This window comes from Callorhinus ursinus, unplaced genomic scaffold (genome assembly GCF_003265705.2).
Source record: "Callorhinus ursinus isolate GAN/ISIS: 27379988/994484 unplaced genomic scaffold, GSC_fseal_2.0 scaffold80, whole genome shotgun sequence".
NCBI lineage: Eukaryota > Metazoa > Chordata > Mammalia > Carnivora > Otariidae > Callorhinus > Callorhinus ursinus.
Window position 1 is genome coordinate 249,368 of NW_027397142.1, and position 19,396 is coordinate 268,763.

The 19,396-nt window shown below is 58.3% G+C and overlaps 2 protein-coding genes across 5 annotated transcripts in view; one reads left to right on the plus strand and one right to left on the minus strand.

Annotated features, from left to right (window-relative positions):
* The window catches only part of KCNH2 (potassium voltage-gated channel subfamily H member 2), a 63,163-nt gene extending 44,602 nt beyond the window's left edge, over nucleotides 1-18,561 (minus strand). Inside the window, exons 1-2 of the mRNA XM_073887515.1 lie at nucleotides 18,454-18,561; nucleotides 3,451-3,576 (exon numbers count right to left, since the gene is read on the minus strand). The gene's annotated coding sequence lies outside the window, so the exon portion shown is untranslated. The remainder of the gene's footprint in view (nucleotides 1-3,450; nucleotides 3,577-18,453) is intronic.
* NOS3 (nitric oxide synthase 3) lies at nucleotides 1,054-19,301 on the plus strand. 4 transcript variants are annotated; one of them, XM_025862201.2, is made up of 26 exons: nucleotides 1,054-1,256; nucleotides 2,576-2,681; nucleotides 3,004-3,152; nucleotides 3,381-3,543; nucleotides 4,861-4,952; nucleotides 5,043-5,184; nucleotides 5,385-5,524; nucleotides 5,630-5,804; nucleotides 6,306-6,407; nucleotides 6,991-7,185; nucleotides 7,305-7,378; nucleotides 7,561-7,705; nucleotides 7,960-8,064; nucleotides 10,991-11,058; nucleotides 11,477-11,593; nucleotides 11,700-11,874; nucleotides 13,673-13,805; nucleotides 13,917-13,995; nucleotides 14,129-14,316; nucleotides 14,855-15,027; nucleotides 15,296-15,506; nucleotides 15,593-15,680; nucleotides 16,766-16,887; nucleotides 17,926-18,074; nucleotides 18,448-18,642; nucleotides 18,738-19,301. In XM_025862201.2, the coding sequence occupies exons 1-26, from the start codon at nucleotides 1,090-1,092 to the stop codon at nucleotides 18,897-18,899; spliced, it is 3,615 nt and encodes a 1,204-aa protein (XP_025717986.1). In that variant the 5' UTR covers nucleotides 1,054-1,089; the 3' UTR covers nucleotides 18,900-19,301. The 4 variants fall into 4 exon arrangements, with proteins under 4 accessions (XP_025717986.1, XP_025717987.1, XP_073743613.1 ...); XM_025862202.2 differs by having other exon boundaries at nucleotides 2,579-2,681; nucleotides 18,738-19,300; XM_073887512.1 differs by lacking the exons at nucleotides 5,385-5,524; nucleotides 5,630-5,804.
* The last annotated feature ends 95 nt before the right edge of the window (nucleotides 19,302-19,396 follow it).

Here is a 19,396-nt window from a genome sequence, read left to right on the forward strand (position 1 = left end):
CAGTCTCTGCACTCCTGTTTCTTGCCCACAGTTTCTCTTAGTCTCTGTGGTCTCACATCCACGAGGCTCAGACCCCTGCAGACCCAGATGCCCCAGCTCACGGACTTTCCCCAGCCCCCCGATGGCTTAGAACTACAAACCCCAGTTTGCACGACTGCCCAAGGTACGTGAAGAGAGCTGGTGTGCACCATCTGCACTCTGGGAACTGTAGTTTCCCTAGCCCCATGCTCTTGCTAGGGCTCCAAGATCTTCCCAGTTGGGCAGTCCCTGCTCGGCACTGACTGCTGGGTCTATCTGCTGACCTACCACCCCCAGGGAAGCATGCGTCACTGGATGACAGGGTGGGGGTGGAGGCCCTGGATGGCAGCTTCCTGCTCTTTTGTGTCCCCCACTTGAGTCATGGGGGGGCGGGGGTTCCAGGAAATTGGGGCTGGGAGGGGAAGGGATACCCTAATGCCAGACTCAAGGACAAAGGGTCACTGCATCTTTGCTGAACTGTATCCCCAAGACCTCCAAAGCACTCCAAGGTGGGGGTCCAGGAGCGCTTAGCTGTAGACAGGGCAGGGAACAAGAGCATCTGCAGTGACCCGAGAGGTCCCTGTGGTCACTCAGAGTCTGGGAACCATCCCCTGATGTTGACACGGTGCTCACCTCCCCCCCAACCCCTCAGAGCAAGGCCAGCAAGGGCAAGGTGGAAGTCCTCTGCTCTGGCCAGACAACACACAAGAACCTCTCTGACCCTGATTGTCCACCCTGCCAACCCCACCCCTACCCCCGACCCCCACCTACCCCTCCACACACACACCCCTGCTCCTGCACTCCAGCCCCAGGGCTCCAAGAACACCTGGCTTCCCACTTATCAGTCCCAGTCCTCTGAGCGGAACCCAGGCGTCCGGCCCCCCACCCTGTGGGCGGGCATGGAGCCGAGGCTTTAGAGCCTCCCAGCCTGCCTTGTTCCTGTCCCATTGTGTGTGGGGCAGGGGCGGGGCAAGGGCCAGCACCACAGAGCCCCCTCCCACTGCCCCCTCCCCTTCCTAAGGAAAAGGTCTGGGCTCCGCTTGGAGGGCCAGAGCTGAGGCAAGGCTGAACATGGGCAACTTGAAGAGTGTGGGCCAGGAGCCCGGGCCCCCGTGTGGCCTGGGGCTGGGCCTGGGCCTGGGGCTGTGCGGCAAGCAGGGCCCTGCCTCCCCGACCTCCTCAGAGCCCAGCAGGGCACCCGCACCTGCACCCGCACCCCCACCCGCACCAGACCTCAGGTAAGGGCCCAGGCGGCTCGAAGCCGGGGGCAGGAGGGAGGGTGTCTGGCCCAGGAGCCCCGGGCTGGCAAGGGCTGGAGCCTGTAGCTCAGCCAGGAGGGCCGGGGCCCCCACACAGAAGGGCTATCAGTACGGGAAGAACAGGACAATCAGGGAGCCTCAGTTAGGGACCAGGATCAGGACCGGCAGGCAACAGGTGAAAGCAGGGGGTAAGGGTGCCAGGTGACCAGGTTTGAATGCTGCTCTGCTGCCAAGAGCTGTCTGACTTTGAGCAAGTCACCTAACCTCTCTGAGCCTTCATGTATATGGAATAAGGACAGAGCAGTGATTACTCCATGGAATTGTTATAAGTTTCTAGCTCATGGCAAGCCTTCAACAAACACTGGTGATTATTTAACAGAAAAAAAGAGGCTGGGGACGATAGTTACAGGGGAGTGAGAAGACCCACTCACAGAAGTGGGAGAGAGCTGGCTCAGGGGACTCAGGCCCTTGGGGTGGGGGGCTGGAAAGACGGAGCCAACAGGCCCTTTTCCTCGACTCCTGGCCCCACCTCCTAGTGGCCGTCAATCCCGAAACTAACCTGGCCTCCTCAGCCCCCAGAAGAGAGAAAGGGCAGCTGGAGGCCAGGTGGGGTGCCAGGCCAGGCAGGGTGGCCAGGGGCTGGAGGTAGCTCTGTGGGGAAGGTTCCGCACAGGCGCACCCGAGGCCCGAGTCCCTCCCTTCCTCCCCGACGCAGGCCTCAGCCTCTGGGAGGAAGTGATAAGGCCTCTGAGGCTTCCCTTCACACGATGGTTACTGTCAGGAGGGGCATGAGTGGGGAGGGAAATCTGGGCTGAGGAATCCCTGCGGGGGCTTCCCTCAGCTCAGCCACGGGCTCCGTCCCCCTCATAGTAGGGATCCTCACAACTCCAGGGGGTGGGACACCCCACATCCAGAAGAGGCAAGGTGGGCCCTGAACAGGGACGAGGCCCCAGCCTTGGGTCAGGAGCTCAGGAGCTCGGCGCTGCTGCCCTGGGCAGCCCAGGCTCTGGCAACACAAGAGACAGGCAGGCCTGGGTTTTGAAGGGACCTGATCCTGCCCATTGGGCCTCTGGCAAGATTCCTAACTTTTCTGAGCCTCAGGTCCCTCGTCTGTAAATGAGGATGCCGATACCGTCTCCCTCCTAAGGTGGCTGTGAGGGTGGACGGAGGAAATGTAAGGAAGCGTGAGGCAGGCGAGCAAGAGTCACTGGGGTTATTAATGTTGCCGGAGGGGGTCTCTAGGGGCACATCCAGAAGGAAATACACTCCTCCCCCATGACCGCTCCCCTGGGTCCCAGCAGCCCCCCGCTCACCCGGCCACCGGACGGGCCCAAGTTCCCTCGTGTGAAGAACTGGGAGGTGGGGAGCATCACCTACGACACCCTAAGTGCCCAGTCACAGCAGGTAAGGCCGGGAGCCCTCCCCATCCCACGTCAGGGTCAGTGTGGCTACGGCCAGTCCCCTCCTGAACTCAAAGGGACACTGGGAAGAGCCAGAGGAGCTAAGGGACACACAGGGACCTCTGGTGAGTCCTAGCCCTTGCCCCAAGTCCTGCCACAGCCAAGCCCAACCCAACCTCACCCCGATTTCCAGTCCCAGCCCCAGCCCTCAACCCACACCTGCGCAGACCCACCCTCCTGGCTCCCCACCCTGCCTCTGCACCCTGACCTGGTCCTGATCTCCATACACCCTGCTCTCTCTGCCTCTGCCCTCCACCCCAACCCAGGATGGGCCCTGCACCCCCAGACGCTGCCTGGGCTCTCTGGTATTTCCACGGAAACTGCAGAGCCGGCCCTCTCAGGACCCTCCACCCCCTGAGCAGCTGCTGAGCCAGGCCAGGGACTTCATCAACCAGTACTATAGCTCCATCAAGAGGTGAGACCGTGCCTTGAGACCCACAGCCCACCCTTGTCCTTTGGTGTGGGCCCCTGGTCCTGCTGAGCCCGCGAAAGGATGATCACCTTCCCCAGGACACACTCCCATCCCCCACTCCCATCCCCCACCCTGACACCAGCACCCACCAGCCTCCCCCCAACACCCACACAAAGCCTGGGGAACCTCTCCCCCCAATATGACTTTCTTCTGCTCTCCTCTCCACAACAGGAGCGGCTCCCAGGCCCATGAGCAGAGGCTTCAGGAGGTGGAAGCGGAGGTAGCAGCCACGGGCACCTACCAGCTTCGGGAGAGTGAGCTGGTGTTCGGGGCCAAGCAGGCCTGGCGAAATGCTCCGCGCTGTGTGGGCCGGATCCAGTGGGGGAAGCTGCAGGTGTGGCTGGCCAGCAAGCACCCAGGATTGGGACTGGGGGAGAGAAAAAAGGAAAGGAGCAGTGAGGGCAGCTCCTGAGGACCCCCTATAGGGTCCCAAGCAGTGGGGAGATCCTTGCCCATTCCCTTAGAGATTGGTACCCCTGGGGAGCCCTCAGCCCAATAGCTAACACCTGGTTGTTAAGCCCCATATCAATGCCTTGGTTGGCTGCGGAGAGAAACACCCAAACATACTGAGTCAGTGAGGACAGCTGGGCAGTGATCGGGTCGGGGGGGGGGGGGGGTTGGGGAGTTGTCTGAGCAACAGAAGCATTCTTCTGGAAAAGGCCCCTTTCTGCTTCTTCCCTGTGGGTCCCACTTGTCCAGTCCAGTCCTCCAGCACCTTGGCCTCACACCCTCCTTCACACTCCAACCCCTGAAATGGCCTAAGATAAGCAAGCTGACCCACAGGGGAACTTAATCCATGACCTGGGCCTCCTTAGCTGTAGCCGGCCACCAAAGAATTTGGAATGAAGCCACATGCTCAGTAAATCCCCAAAGGAGCCTCCAATAAAAGAACGATCCTGTCTGATACTTGCACCCCCTTGAAGTTGTTCAAAGCTCTAGCTCAACTTTGAACCCATCAGAGCTTCCATATTGGATCCCACTCACTGCCACACCCCTTCCTTGGCCCCAGACCAGCCACTGCCACCCCCTGCTTCTGTCACTAACACAAGCAAGCAAGGGACCTCCCAGCTCCCTGCTGGTGGCCCCACTCAGCCAGTCAAGGTGCTTCTCCTAGCATCAGAATGTCAGGATGGGCAGACTCCCTAGACAGCTAGCCACCTAGTGCGGCCAACCGCCTTCCCATCATCAGTGTGCTCAAGGAGAGTCTGCTGACTGGCTGGGGTCACCTGCCTTTGCTTGAGCGCCGTGGGTAATGGGGAACTCACCACCCACACCCTTAGGTGGCCTCCCTGCCACTTGGTGCCCTTCCCCAATCATCAGTTTGGCAGTGACTGGGTCCCTCCTCTGTATCAGGTACTGAGTCAGCTTCTGCAGGGGTGGGGAGATGTCCCAGCAAGGAGATAAGAAGCAGACCAGGCTACGTTGGGTGTGTGGGGTGCAGGGGAAGAAGGCGGGGTCAGTGTGGGTGCAGATGGTCAGGGAGGCTCCCCGGAGGAGAAAGAACCGTGACGAGTGACCCCGGCAGCCTTTGGAGGCTGCAGAGGAGGTGGCTACTCCCTCCCCTGCCTCCTCACCTTCTCCTAGAGCTGAGACTCAAGAGCCCTTCTCCCCCCCCCCACCGCCCCCCATCCCCCTGCCTCGGCTGGTTCAGGTGTTCGATGCCCGGGATTGCAGCTCTGCCCAGGAGATGTTCACCTACATCTGCAACCACATCAAGTATGCCACGAACCGGGGCAACCTCCGGTGAGTGCCCCCTACACTGCGCCAGATGCCACCCCTCCCCGCCGTGACAGTGAAGGCAGGGCTCTGACACCTGTCGTCTTCATGTGTCAGCTCGGCCATCACAGTGTTCCCCCAGCGCGCCCCAGGCCGCGGAGACTTCCGAATCTGGAACAGCCAACTGGTGCGCTATGCGGGCTACAGGCAGCAGGACGGCTCGGTGCGGGGGGACCCAGCCAACGTGGAGATCACTGAGGTGGGCCCAGAGAGGCAGAGCAGGGGGAGGCCAGCCAATGAGGACTCTGTGAGGGGGCGTGGTGGTCCAGCCAAGGAGTGGCCGGTGGAGCAGGGATGGGGGACTCTGAGATGAAGGAGGGAGATGCCAATGAAGGGCGTCCCCGAGGAGGGCAGGAGGCTGGGCCTCTCAGACCCACCTCTGGCCCTGCTCCCCACCAGCTCTGCATCCAGCACGGCTGGACCCCAGGAAACAGCCGCTTTGACGTGCTGCCCCTACTGCTCCAGGCCCCAGATGAGCCCCCAGAACTCTTTGCTCTGCCCCCCGAGCTGGTCCTCGAGGTGCCCCTGGAACACCCCACGTGAGCATGAGAGGGACTGGGATCAGGTGGAGGAGGGGCTGCCCTGGGGTGGCCAGGCAGGCCAGGCTCCACAGGCAGCCTGATCCCCCGCCCGGACACCCCCAGGCTGGAGTGGTTTGCGGCCCTGGGCCTGCGCTGGTATGCCCTCCCAGCGGTGAGCAACATGCTACTGGAAATCGGGGGACTGGAGTTCCCTGCAGCCCCTTTCAGCGGCTGGTACATGAGCACTGAGATTGGCACGCGGAATCTGTGTGACCCTCACCGATATAACATTCTGGAGGTGAGGGCCCGTGGGTAGGGAAGGAGATGCATCCCCTTTGGGCTGGAGCCTGTGACTCGCAAATAGGTCCCCACCCTGTCAGCAACTGGGAGAACCTGAGTGAGGTCCAGGCTGCCTCCTACACTAGAATTCTGGAGGGCTCCGGGACGGCGAATTTGGGGCAAAGGGGTGTACATGCATGGGTACAAATATGCAGTTATTTTTCTGGGATCTATAGTTCTATAGCTTTCCTCAGATTCTCAAGGCAGATCTTGCAAACAGTGTCATTTTAGAGATGAGAAGTTAAGATCCGAGGCAGAGAAGTAACTGGCCCAGGGTCCCTCTCTGCTCAGGGGTGCCTTTGCAGGCAAGAACCTGAACCGGCCCCAAATTAAGCAGTCTGGCCTCTCGACGGCCACCTACCCACCCTCACTCCTTCTAGTCATGAGTTCCATACAAAGATGTTCTCCGTCCACTGCCCCCAAACTTGTCCCTACCAATGCCTTGCACCCCCGCTCCCAGGATGTGGCGGTCTGCATGGACTTGGATACCAGGACAACCTCATCGCTGTGGAAAGACAAGGCAGCGGTGGAAATCAACTTGGCCGTGCTGCACAGTTACCAGGTACACAGACCCAGACCGGCCAGGAGGGAAGGGGCTGGCGCTGGGGCTGGAAAAGAGGGAGGCACTTAGAGACGGGGGCAGGGCTTGGACACAGCTGGAAGGAGTACCACGGTCCACGGGGCACACTGGGCCTGCGCTTCTAGGGACACAGCACCTACTATTCCAGGCGCCACAATATGGGGGTAGAGTGTGCTTGGAGCCCTGCTGATTGGGACATGCTCAGTAATGCAGGCCCCCAGGGCAGAGTGGGTATTGTGATGTGTGGGACCCCCTGGATCCTGGAAACGCCAACTCCAGGACTGAAGGCCTGCTCAGCATTGTTGGTTGAGGAAACTAGCACTTGCTGAGAACTTGGCCAGAGTTTAGGATGTTTTGGTTCAGGGGCAGGACAGACAGACATGGGAGACTGGAGCTGCTACTGCTGAGCTTTGGGCACGCCACGCCGGCTGCAGCCAGGGGTGACAGCATGGTGGGAGAACACAGCACGTGTTAGATGTGGGGTGACCCAGGGCACAGCGGTGATTGGGGTCACAGAAGTGTGAGTCTGTGGGCTGAGTCTAAGCCCCTGCCTCCCCAACCCCAGCTGGCCAAAGTGACCATCGTGGACCACCATGCTGCCACCGCCTCCTTCATGAAGCACCTGGAGAACGAGCAGAAGGCTAGGGGGGGCTGTCCTGCCGACTGGGCCTGGATCGTGCCCCCCATCTCTGGCAGCCTCACCCCCGTCTTCCATCAGGAGATGGTCAACTATGTTCTGTCCCCGGCCTTCCGCTATCAGGTGCCCACCCCGCTGGCTCTCGCCCGCTGTGGCCAGCTCTAGCGAAGCAGCCCCCAGGGGCCTCCAAAGGTTTGTTTTACTTACCTCCTCCTCCACTCCCCCCCATCACTCCCCTGCAGCCAGACCCGTGGAAGGGGAGTGCGTCCAAGGGTGCCGGCATCACCAGGAAGAAGACCTTTAAGGAAGTGGCCAAGTAGGTGCCCTAGGAGCGCTGCCCTTCCCCCCCAACACCCAGGGGACCAGCTCTAGCAATGGGAAGGCCCACCAACTCCCACACCCACCACCCAGTGCCCCAAGACCTTGCTTGGACCATGCACCTGGGGAGGCCCTGGCTCAGTGTGCCTGGGACCGCCCTCACCCTGCCCTCGCCTGCAGTGCAGTGAAGATCTCTGCCTCACTCATGGGCACCGTGATGGCAAAGCGAGTGAAGGCGACCATCCTGTATGGCTCCGAGACCGGCCGGGCCCAGAGCTACGCCCAGCAGCTGGGGAGACTCTTCCGGAAGGCTTTCGACCCCAGGGTAGGGCTAAGCCCAGTGGAGTGGGGATCTGGGAAGGGGGAGGGGGCCCATCCGTATCTTCAAATGTGCCCTGGAGGACAGAAGAGGGTCACAAGTCAGAGCCCAGGAGGAAGCCCAGGATCCAAATGGATTCAGGGATTGAGTCCAGGCCTGAGTCAGGGTCTGAGCTGTGCCCTGCCAGGGAGGGTCAGGGTAGAAGTGCCAGGAAAGCAGGGGCCAAGGCCCTGGGACATCGGTCTTCTCCTCGTCCACAGGTCCTGTGCATGGATGAGTACGATGTGGTGTCCCTTGAGCATGAGACGCTGGTGTTGGTGGTGACCAGCACATTTGGGAATGGTGATCCCCCAGAGAATGGAGAGGTGAGGCCCAGCAGGAAAGGGGCCACTGGAAATGAGGGGAGACTCAAAATGGGGTGGTTGGGCAGGAACCCCACCTCCATGATGGAGAGTGGAGATGCCTTGAGAGTCCCCCAGAGTGCAAGTGTGGACATTTCACTGGGACCCGAAAGCCTGCACAAGCCATACTCCAGCCCCACCCCCTCACAGTGTGTCCCCGGGTCATATCCATTATCCATGCAAGTGTTTAATATGTGGAAGGCACTTGGCTCGCTGACGAGGTCAGACTGCTCCCAAGCACTGACTAGTCAGAAAAACAGCGACACTCCACTTACTCCTCAATTTCAGCTTTCTCTTTTCTTCTTTCCTTAACAAAAGAAAAGAGCGCTGCTCAGATGTCAACAGAGATTAGGCAACTTCACTTTCCGCACAAATCTTTAAAGAAACAAACTAGAGCTCCACCACTGAACACTTTATTATCAGCCATTATCTTTCCAGCTTCTCTGTCCCTGGCGGCCCCGGCTACAATCATTCCTCATGCCCTTGGCTGTTGCAGCTTCTAGGTGATAAATGCCTCCTGAGCGCTAGGTACCTCCTCAAGCAGCCCAAAGCAGAATTCTGAGGCAAGTTCCCACCGACCGCCCCGCCGACCGTGCTGCCCATTTCAGCCGTCATTCTGATCTGCCTTGTAAAGAATAACAGAATCACTTCCTTTTTTAGTATAAAAGTGGTATTTACACTACCCTATGAAGACACAGAACATTTCTATCACCTAGGCAGTCCCCTTGTCAGTGCCCCCAGCCAGCCCCTTCCTAGTCCATCCCTTCCGTCAGCCAGGTTAGTTTTGCCTGCTCTAGGATGTCACAGAAAGGGGAGCACACAGTAAGGAGTCGGCCCGTGTCTGAGGCTCATCTCACTGTGAGCGATTCAGTGCCTTGCTCCTTTCTACTGCCGAGCAGCAGGCAGCGTTCACTCTGTGAACACACTATTTCTCTGTTCTCCTGCTGACGGACGCTTGGGTCGTTTCCAGGGTTTGGCTATTATGAATAAAGCTGTTATGAACATTCTTGGGCAAAGCTTTTGTGGGCTTATGTTTTCATTTCTCTTGAATAAATACCTAGGAGTGGAATTGCTGGGTCATCGGGTAGATGTATGTTTAACTTCAAAAAAAAACCAAAAAACAAAAAAACCCAAAAAAACTGCCAAACAGCCACATGGATTGAACTGCACCTCTAAGTTCTGTGCATTTCAGTGTATGTAAATTTCACTCCTTTTTTTTTTTTTTTTAATGGAGCAAACCTAGGAATATGGCCCACAGAAAATATTCATCAAAGCCACTAACAAGAATGTTTATAGCAGCATTGTTCATAATAGCCCCACACTGGAAACAATTCCAATGACTGTCCACAGTAGACTGGATAAATACATTGTGGTCTATTCAAATTCTATGCAGCAATGAGGGTGAACGGATCACAACCACACGACATAGGTGAATCTGGAAATATAATGTAGAGGGAAAGAAGCCAAACACAACAGAATCGGACCATAGGGTTCACTTTGTATTAAGTTCAGAAAGAGGCAAAAGGAATCCTTGGTTTTAATTGGGCCAATGGTTGCCCCCCCGGGGTGGGAGGTGGTAACTGGGAGGGGTCCAAAGCTGAATTCTAGGGTTCTGGCAACATTTCCTGAGACAATGCTGATGACACAGGCATGTTCAGTTTGTGAAAATCTAGAAAGCTATACGTTTATGATATGTGTGCTTTTCTGAACGTGTTACACTTCAACAAAAGGTTCAAAAAATAAAATTAAAGTAGTACACACTAATTAGGGTGAATGTAAAGGCCCGCCACCCAGATTGCACCTAGGGCTAACACTGGGGTGTTCCAGGCTTGCCACATTTTGGGTTTTGCTGTGTGAAGGTGTTCCGCGTAGCTTTTAGCTATTTTCGCGGCAGCACATGACATAGCTCAGCCTTCTAGATGTCAGTGCCACCGACTAGCGATGGAGGCAATGCAGGGAGACTGAGGGCTGTTTTCCACCTGTCAAGTTGGCTGAAACATTAAGGACTGGCCACATCCAGTGTTGGTATGAGTGAGCAAAGAGCACTCTCCTGCTGTGGGCAGATCTGACCACCCACCTCATCCCGCCTTTAAATTCTGATTCAGCAACTCCCCTTGCAAGGACTACCCTACCAAAACACACAAAAGAGAAGGTGGGTGTGTGTATATACAAATGTTTGAGCATTGGTCACAGACCACCCAGATTCCTGAGTCAGACGAGTCTCCTACATGTGGTCCATGAAAATGTGGGGACACTATGCAGCCATTCAAAAGGAGGTCAGTCTTGGTGTGTTGACCTGGAAGGAGGTCCATGATAGGTTGCTGAGGAAAAAGCAGCTAAGTATGGTGTGGCCCCATTTTTACTTGTTGGAAAAACTATAAAGGCCGATACATGTGGAAGTACAACCAAACAGATCTGGGAGGTTAAACACCTGTCCACAGAGCACATGCCTTGGGGGCAAGGACTGGAGCAAAGGTAAGGGCAGATTTTTCTCTTTTGTTACTTTATGGTTCTGTAATGTTTTCAAAAAGCCAATACCAGTTTTAAAATTTTCAGAACAGGGGCGGCTGGGTGGCTCAGTCGTTAAGCGTCTGCCTTCGGCTTGGGTCATGGTTCCAGGGCCCTGGGATCGAGCCCCGCATCGGGCTTCCTGCTCGGTGGGGGGCCTGCTTCTCCCTCTCCCACTCCCCCTGCTTGTGTTCCCTCTCTCGCTGCGTCTCTCTCTGTCAAATAAATAAATAAGATCTTAAAAATAAATAAATAAATACAATTTTCAAAACAAATTAAAATCAGAATTTATAAATAAGGATCAGCCGACTGCAGTTTTAAACTTCTGTGTGGTTTGAAATAAAACAAAACTAACCATGATACTGACACTTCCCCTCCCCAGAGTTTTGCGGCGGCCCTCATGGAGATGTCCGGCCCCTACAACAGTTCCCCTCGGCCAGAACAGCACAAGTGAGTGGGGCTCGGAGCTTAGGGGGAGGTAGGAGGGAGGGCTGTGAGGCATGTGGAGACAGTGAAGAAAGGAGGGCTGAAATGTTCTCTCTCTGTGCCTCCCACAAGCTAGAGGACAGATGTGAGGAGGCCTGGACCCCCATCACAGCTCAGGATGCCCTCCTTCCTTGTGACCTGGCCATTCACAGCCCCCGGAACTCTGAGGGCTGGTCAGTCCTGAGGTCCCCTTCAGAGAGGGGAAGGGAGGCACAATGGGGCCTGAAAGCACAGAGATCCCCAGGGAGACAAAGCCAAGCCCAAGGGCAGGGTCTTTCCTATCCCAGATGTAGAGACCCCGGAGCTGTCCCCAGGCTGTGTCTGGGCCTGCGCCATGCTCCCAGTTCTCTGGGACAGCCCTGTCTTTGTCTTCTCTTGCCAGGAGTTACAAAATCCGCTTCAACAGCGTCTCCTGCTCAGACCCGCTGGTGTCCTCCTGGAGGCGGAAGAGAAAGGAGTCCAGTAACACAGACAGTGCAGGGGCCCTGGGTACCCTCAGGTGTGGGAGCTGCAGTGAGGGGAGGCATGGGCGGGAGAGCAAGCTGCCGGGGCATACAGGGGGCGGCGACAGGTGTGGGCTCCAGTGACGGCTCCCTGAACCCCAGGTTCTGTGTGTTCGGCCTGGGCTCCCGGGCATACCCCCACTTCTGCGCCTTCGCTCGTGCGGTGGACACACGGCTGGAAGAGCTGGGCGGGGAGCGGCTACTGCAGCTGGGCCAGGGAGATGAGTTGTGTGGCCAGGAGGAGGCCTTCCGTGGCTGGGCCCAGGCCGCCTTCCAGGTGAGCCCCTGGGCCTGTTCAAACATGTGACCCAGGCTTCGCCTCCCATCCCAATTCTGGCTCCCTCCCACCTGCACTCCTCCCCCTTGAGACATGCAACATTGAGGCTGGAGGCCTTGCTGCTGTCCTGATTCTGTTTGGTTCTCTGGTCTCATCCTGTTCCTTCCAAAATCCACCCTCATTTCACCACTGTACAGCCAGCCCTTCTGGCTCAGTACGGAGCAGTGGATGACGCGGCCCTAACAACACGGGAGGTGGCCGGCCCAGGCAGAGGAGAGCAGAAAGGGCGCCCGCAGGTAGAGCCACAGCCAGGCACAGAAGGGGCCCTTGAGTGGGAGCCTAGAGGGTGAGCATGCAGGGCAGGCAGGGTGGAGGGAGAGGGTAAGGCCCAAGAGAAGGCTGGACAGAGGCGAGGGCTGAAACCGAGGCCAGCACAGAACCTACAGGAAGTCAGAAGCCAGACAGGCTTGGGGAGGTGCCTGGACAGATGGCGTCCTGGCTCAGGGAAGTGCAAGGAGGGGTGCATCCCAGGGCTGTGACTTTCTCAGCCTGGGCTTCCCCCAGAGGCAGCGCTGCCTGGTCTGGGGATTATGCCTGGAGGCGAACAGACTCCTCCCTGTCTAACACTCTTTCAGGGCATTGCTCGCCCCACCCAGGGCTCCCAGGCTTGAGTTTATCAGGTCTGGCCTGAGGGAGCCGAGGGGGACATGCACTGAGGAGGGCTGCGGGGGAGCCTGGCACACGTGGAGGGTTTGCTGGGAAGGAGAAAGTCAAGCTGAAGAAATAGATAGGTTCAGGTTGGGAGGAGCAGAACAGGAAGGAAAACAAGAATCCAGATGAAAGGAAGCGACTGGAAGCTAGGGGTAGAACAGGAAAAGGAGCACAAGGTGAAGTTTTAGGGATACTGCTTTAGAGACACAGGGTCAACGAAAGGAATATCCAACTGGAAAGCAGGAAGACGTTGACTGAGCTAGGGTGGTAGCAGTGGGGCTAGAAAGGAAGGGAGGGGGCCGAGGAAGGAAGGAAGAGATATAAGACCTTACACACACAAAAGAAAGATTAACAGGACTGGTGATACGCATTGGGAGGAGAAGGAGCAACCAATCATGGGTGAGCCCTGGATTTCAAGCCTGGGCCGGGACCAGCAGTCTGCAGGACTCCTACCTGAACAGAGACCAATAGGATATGCACCCTCCCTGGGGCCCGGCCCCAGGGGCCCCTCGAGCCCTTGTGAGCAACGCCAGAAGGACAGAGCGGCCAGAGACCCCTCCCACAGCCACCCAAATTTGGTGTCCCACTCCCGGGAGCACTGTAGGGTTTTTACATAAAGCATCTCATTTCATCCTCCCCAGAACCTAATGAGGTGGAAAGAGAGCTCAGTGAGGCATGTGGAATGTTAAGTAGAGGAGTCAGAATCTGAACGCACTTGGAGCGCACAGCCGCATTCACGGAGTGCTACCGTGTGCCGCGCACCGCGCTCCCCGAGAGAGTACCACTCACCAGATTACGGAACCAGTGGGTGTGACACGAGTAAATATATGCAAAGGGAGAGCTAGTGCAGTGGCCAAGCCATGAAATGGGTCAAAGAACAGGCACTGTCAGCCTCAGCCACTGGGGCTGCTGAGGCCGCAGGTGAAAGCCCCCCCCCCGCCACCAACAGTCCCAGGAACAGAAGGAAGGTGGCCTCTGGGGACCCCACAGCCCAGCTCAGCCTCCCGCCTCAGCCTCCCTGAGTTCCTCCCTGCTCCGCTCTCCCTGGTGGCCCGAGGCCCTCAGCCTTCACCACCTCGCCCCTCAGGCCTCCTGTGAGACTTTCTGCGTGGGACAGGATGCCAAGGCCGCCGCCCGGGACATATTCAGCCCCAAACGGAGCTGGAAGCGCCAGAGGTACCGGCTGAGTGCCCAGGCCGAGGGCCTGCAGCTGCTGCCAGGTGAGGCTCTGGCCTCCCCCTGACCCCGCTGGCCCTCTGGGCTCCCAGGGTCCCAGGACTAACTGTCAGCGGCCCAGCCGGGTTCCCAGCTCAGTCTCAGTCCCCCCCCAGGCCTGATCCACGTGCACAGGAGGAAGATGTTCCAGGCTACGGTCCTTTCAGTGGAAAACCTGCAAAGCAGCAAGTCCACGTGAGGAGGACCACCTCCCCCCTGCCCCCCCCACACACCTGTCCTGGCCTCCCCTCCCCTCCCCTCTGTCCCAGCACGCTCCCGCCCACGCCCTCCTTGCCCCCTTCTAACTGCCCCAACCCCTGACCCGCAGCCGGGCCACGATCCTGGTGCGCCTAGACACTGGAGGCCAGGAGGCGCTGCAGTACCAGCCAGGGGACCACATAGGTATCTGCCCGCCCAACCGGCCCGGCCTCGTGGAGGCGCTGCTGAGCCGCGTGGAGGACCCGCCTCCACCAGGAGAGCCCGTGGCCGTGGAGCAGCTGGAGAAGGGCAGCCCTGGTAAGGCCGGGCAGTCTGGGGCATGAGTGACAGCCTGCTCACCTCCCTGGCCTCAGGGTCCCCGTGAGTTGAGGACCTGGTAGAGGACTGCCACCTCCCCTCACAGCCGTAATGCCTGTGCTCAGAGCCGGCTGTGCTCCCTCTTGTCGGGCTGACCTTGTGGCTGGATGGTCCACAGAGCGTGGCTCCTTTCTCAGTACCTGCCCCTTCCCCCCAAAAGGCTGCCCCACTCTGGGCTCCCCCTAAAGTCTCCTCCTGACAGCCTACCCCGCTCTGTAGCTGGCCTCGGGTCTATGTCCTGCCACGTTGGTGCCTGGCATTAAAATAAGAACCCAGACCAACCCAAACCAAGCAGAGGCCGCCAAACACACACACAAAGGGGCTGCCCAGACAGGCCCACCACCACTGTTCAAGGCCAAGGTCTCTGATAAAACACAAGGCGTGGTCAGTCCTGGGATACCCCCAAAGCAATGACCACCTCAGACTCTGCAGTTCCAGGTGGCCCCTTCCTCAGACCTCCCCTGTATATCACCTGCAGGTGGACCGCCCCCCAGCTGGGTCCGGGACCCCCGGCTGCCCCCATGCACGCTGCGCCAGGCTCTCACCTTCTTCCTGGACATCACTTCCCCGCCCAGCCCTCAACTCCTTCGGCTGCTCAGCACCCTGGCCGAAGAGTCCAGCGAACAGCAGGAGCTCGAGAGCCTCAGCCAGGTGCGGGCGGCCCCAGTGGGCAGCAGGGGCTCGAGAAGCGGGATGAGCCAGGCGGGAAAGTGGGTCCGCCTGGCTAGCACACCCTGGGGTTTCGGACCCAGCTCTGGAGTCACTAATTCAGCTCTAAATTCTCGGTGCTCAAGAAATGTTTGTTGGCCTGAACTGAAGAGGGAGAAACCCCAGGAGGCTCGGCTCAGGAGGAGTCAAGAAGGGAGGTCAGCAGGCAGGGTTGGGAGGTTCCGAGCCCATTGCACCCTGCTCCCGCCAGGACCCGCGGCGCTACGAGGATTGGAAGTGGTTCCGCTGCCCCACGCTGCTGGAGGTGCTGGAGCAGTTCCCATCGGTGGCACTGCCAGCCCCCCTGCTCCTCACCCAGCTGCCCCTGCTCCAGCCCCGGTACTACTCGGTCAGCTCAGCACCCAGCGCCCACCCAGGAGAGATCCACCTCACAGTAGCCGTGCTGGCATACAGGACGCAGGGTGAGGTGATAGAAGGCCAGGGGCAGGGCCACACAGTGACCCTGGGATGGGCCCCTCATGGGCACCCTCTCCTCCCCAACCCCCAGATGGACTGGGCCCCCTTCATTATGGAGTCTGCTCCACATGGCTGAGCCAACTGAAGGCTGGGGATCCCATACCCTGCTTCATCAGGGGGTAAGTGAGTACTTCAGGGGACGGGGGTGGAAGGGGCATCGAGAAGAGAGCGTCTGTCCAAGCAGGGGTGGACAAAGTGCCACATGGATGGCCAGGGACAGATGGAGGAATCAGCAGGGGCTGCACAGGGTGAGGGTGGGAGTTTTGGTGAGGGGTGTGATGGGGAGCAGGGAGGACCCACCTAACACATCTCGGGAATGCGGTATCTGGGTAAGCTACTTTAGAACTTTGACTAAGCTTTGGGTGTTTTGCTAGTTTGGACTTAGGGTCCTGTCTCAAAGCTTCCCTTCCCAGAGACAGGGCTGGGGTTCAATCTGCAGGCCCTGCTGCTTTTAGGTACACGATGCCCCTCGTTACATCCTTGGGGTCAGTCTGATATTGGGAGGCATGGCACTTGGGAACTGGTGCCCTGTTCAAGGCCAAGTCCCCACTTAGTCCAGAGAGAGCTAGTTAGGTTACCACAGTATCACTGAGGACTCAAAGAAAGTAAAAGATTGCAGGATACTCCTCCCTGGTGCTGGGTTCAGTAGCCTTGCCCCATCCAGCAGCCAGGACCCAAAGCCTCAGGGGACGGGGGGGGGGGGGGGGGGGGGGGGGGGGGGGGGGGCGGGCATGCGGAGAGACTTAAAGGAGTCCCCAGGACGGGCACCAGTTAGGTCCAGTAACCCAAACACATCCAGGAGGCTAAATCACAAACTGTACCAATCTACTAAATGCAAACCAAATACCAACATTAAGGCTAGGATTTGAAATTGTTAAAGACTCAGTGAATTCATTATGAACCAAAAGCTGTCCTTCCCTTCCCATATGTTGTAAGTATCCTAACTGAGCTATCAGAACATTCTTCAATTCAAATTAAATCATATTCCCTTTGACCCAACCTCCAGAAACACAGGTCCAGGGAGTTTCTGCCTGCAAGTAGAGTTCTTTTCATAAACGCACCATGCCCACACTGAGCTAGAGTATGTCGTAAGCACTTGACAACCCATTCACCGGTGGAAGTTGAGTTCTCCTCTGGAGTTGAAGTTGGTAAGAATGTGGGAGCTGGGAAGGCACAGGGCCCTGACAGAATGTTCCCCCACTAGGGCTCCCTCCTTCCGACTGCCGCCTGATCCCAGCTTGCCCTGCATCCTAGTGGGCCCTGGCACAGGTATTGCCCCCTTCCGGGGATTCTGGCAGGAGCGGCTGCACGACATTGACAGCAAAGGTGAGACTGGGGACCAAGGGAATGACCGGAAGACAGGAGGGCATCACACAAATCTAGGGGGAAAGGGACGGGGGCTGGAAGACAGAAGCCAGGCAGGAAAGAGGGCAAGGAATGGGCCACAGAGGTGAAAAGAAGCTTATTAGACCAAGGGGAGGGCAGCGCCCTGTTGGTCTGGCTTCCTGGGGCCAGACACAAAGTAGGTGCAGGACTGGGTTAAGGACAAGGGGGCAAGGGGAACTGGAAGTCTGGAGAGGATGCGACCAGGACTCAGAAGGCAGAAATGCCCAAAGTGTACTTGGCACCGTGCCGGAGCTCACCTAAGTGTGTCCAAGACTCAAGGAAGCTACAGGATGTTCAGGCTGGACATGGGGTGTGCAAGGCAGCTGGTAAATCAAAAGAAGAGGGCTGAGGGCGCCTGGGTGGCTCAGTTGGTTAAGCGACTGCCTTCGGCTCAGGTCATGATCCTGGAGTCCCTGGATCGAGTCCCGTATCGGGCTCCCTGCTCGGCGGGGAGTCTGCTTCTCCCTCTGACCCTCCCCCCTCTCATGTGCTCTCTCTCTCTCATTCTCTCTCTTTCAAATAAATAAATAAATAAATCTTTAAAAAAAAAAAAGAAGAAGAGGGCTGTGACTGATAGGAAGGCAGACAATGTGGAAGCTGAGGATGTGCAAGAATATGGGGTTGGAGCAGGGACAGGGCTAGATGGGAGTCCTGGAACTTCCGTGTTAGATGGTGCCAGGGGCTTGGAATTCTAAGTCAGAAGCCCCACGTTCTAGTGCAGTGCCACCACTGGTCATTCCACCCAATGAGCCACCACCTATTGTAATCTGCTTTTCTGTGAGCGTCTTCTCTGTAAATCAGGTCAGGCAAGGTCTCTGTGAGAGCATCCTGCACTCTCCTGGAGGCTAGACAGCCGAGAGTGGTTGTTTCTATTCGAAAGGCGTGGGCCATCCGCCTGGGCGAGGTTAGTCGGTGGGAGATGTCGCTAGGGCTGCGCCCCCGGGAGAGGGCTCTCCAAAGCCCCAGTGCTGCTTGCAGGGCTGCAGCCCGCCCCCATGACTTTGGTGTTCGGCTGCCGATGCTCCCAGCTCGACCACCTTTACCGCGACGAGGTGCGGGATGCCCAGCAGCGCGGAGTTTTTGGCCGCGTCCTCACCGCCTTCTCCCGGGAGCCCGACAGCCCTAAGGTGCGACACCCCGAGGGCGCGGGGGTAACCTGAGACTGGGCACCGGGGAAGGGCGGAGGTGCGCTCCGGCAGGGCGCGCAGACCCAGGCCCGGCCCCGCCCCCTAGAATGCGCACCCTCCGCCCCGCCCCTCAGCACCGCCCCACCCCCGGCGTCACTCAGGCACCCGCCCCCACTCGGCCCCTCCCGCGTGCCTTTCGGTTCCCCTGACCTTCACCCTAGCCCCGCCCCTTGCTTGGCTCCACCTCTCTAGAGCCCAACGCCACGCACATAGGCGCCGCCGGGCCCGCGGAGAAACTGTTCGCCCCCAGGGCCGGACCCTCCCTCCAAGAACCCCTCCCCCCGGGCGCGCCCCTAACCCCGGCTCCCCTCAGACCTACGTGCAGGACATCCTGCGGACCGAGCTGGCTGCTGAGGTGCACCGCGTGCTGTGCCTCGAGCGGGGCCACATGTTTGTGTGCGGCGACGTCACCATGGCAACCAGCGTCCTGCAGACGGTGCAGCGAATCCTAGCGACGGAGGGCGACATGGAGCTGGACGAGGCCGGCGACGTCATCGGCGTGCTGCGGGTGCGGAGGGCGGGGCCATGCAGGGGCGGGGTCATGCCCGGGGCGGGGCCCACTCCTACTTGGATCCGACCCCCGTTCCGGCCCTTTCCCCGCAGGATCAGCAACGCTATCACGAGGACATTTTCGGGCTCACACTGCGCACTCAGGAGGTGACAAGCCGCATACGCACCCAGAGCTTCTCCTTGCAGGAGCGACATCTGCGGGGCGCAGTGCCCTGGGCGTTCGACCCGCCTGGCCCAGACACCCCCAGCCCCTGAGAGTCCTCTTGTTTTCCATCCCAGTTCCAGGAGAGGGGCCGTCAGTCCGCCGGAACAGCCACCTCTCCCCTCCCGAGGTGCTTCCCATCTTTGTCCAGAGTCTGCCCTAAATCATCTTATTCCGGGGAATGAGCGAAATGTCCCTCTCTAGGTCTGTTTACTTGCCCCAGGTCTGGAGGCCCCCTCCCAGGGCCTACTGTCACCCCTTTTGTGTTCCTTAGGTGAATTTTAGATTGCCTTTACCTCCCCCAGGAGTACCTTATCTTGAAACCTAATCTCTAAATCAAATATTTATTATTGAAGATTCACCATAAGAGACTGGACCAGGTGTTATGAGAGCTACTAAGATGCCTAACCCAGCCCCATCGATTAAAATTACAGCATGACAAGCTTTGTCTTTTAATTTGTGCAGTTGAAGGTCGTAGTAATTCTTTGAAAGGCAGTGCTATCCTACATACTCCACTCTGACCCAGCGCTCTAGAAATGTGGTTTCCAGC

What these genes read in the sequence shown, in the direction of transcription:
- NOS3 (XM_025862201.2), top strand. Translation starts at nt 1,090, where the DNA reads ATGGGCAACTTGAAGAGTGTGGGCCAGGAGCCCGGGCCCCCGTGTGGC. An exon ending in TCCAGTGGGGGAAGCTGCAG is followed by an intron (nt 3,544 to 4,860) that starts GTGTGGCTGGCC and finishes CGGCTGGTTCAG; the next exon opens with GTGTTCGATGCCCGGGATTG. An exon ending in CTGCAAAGCAGCAAGTCCAC is followed by an intron (nt 13,996 to 14,128) that starts GTGAGGAGGACC and finishes CCTGACCCGCAG; the next exon opens with CCGGGCCACGATCCTGGTGC.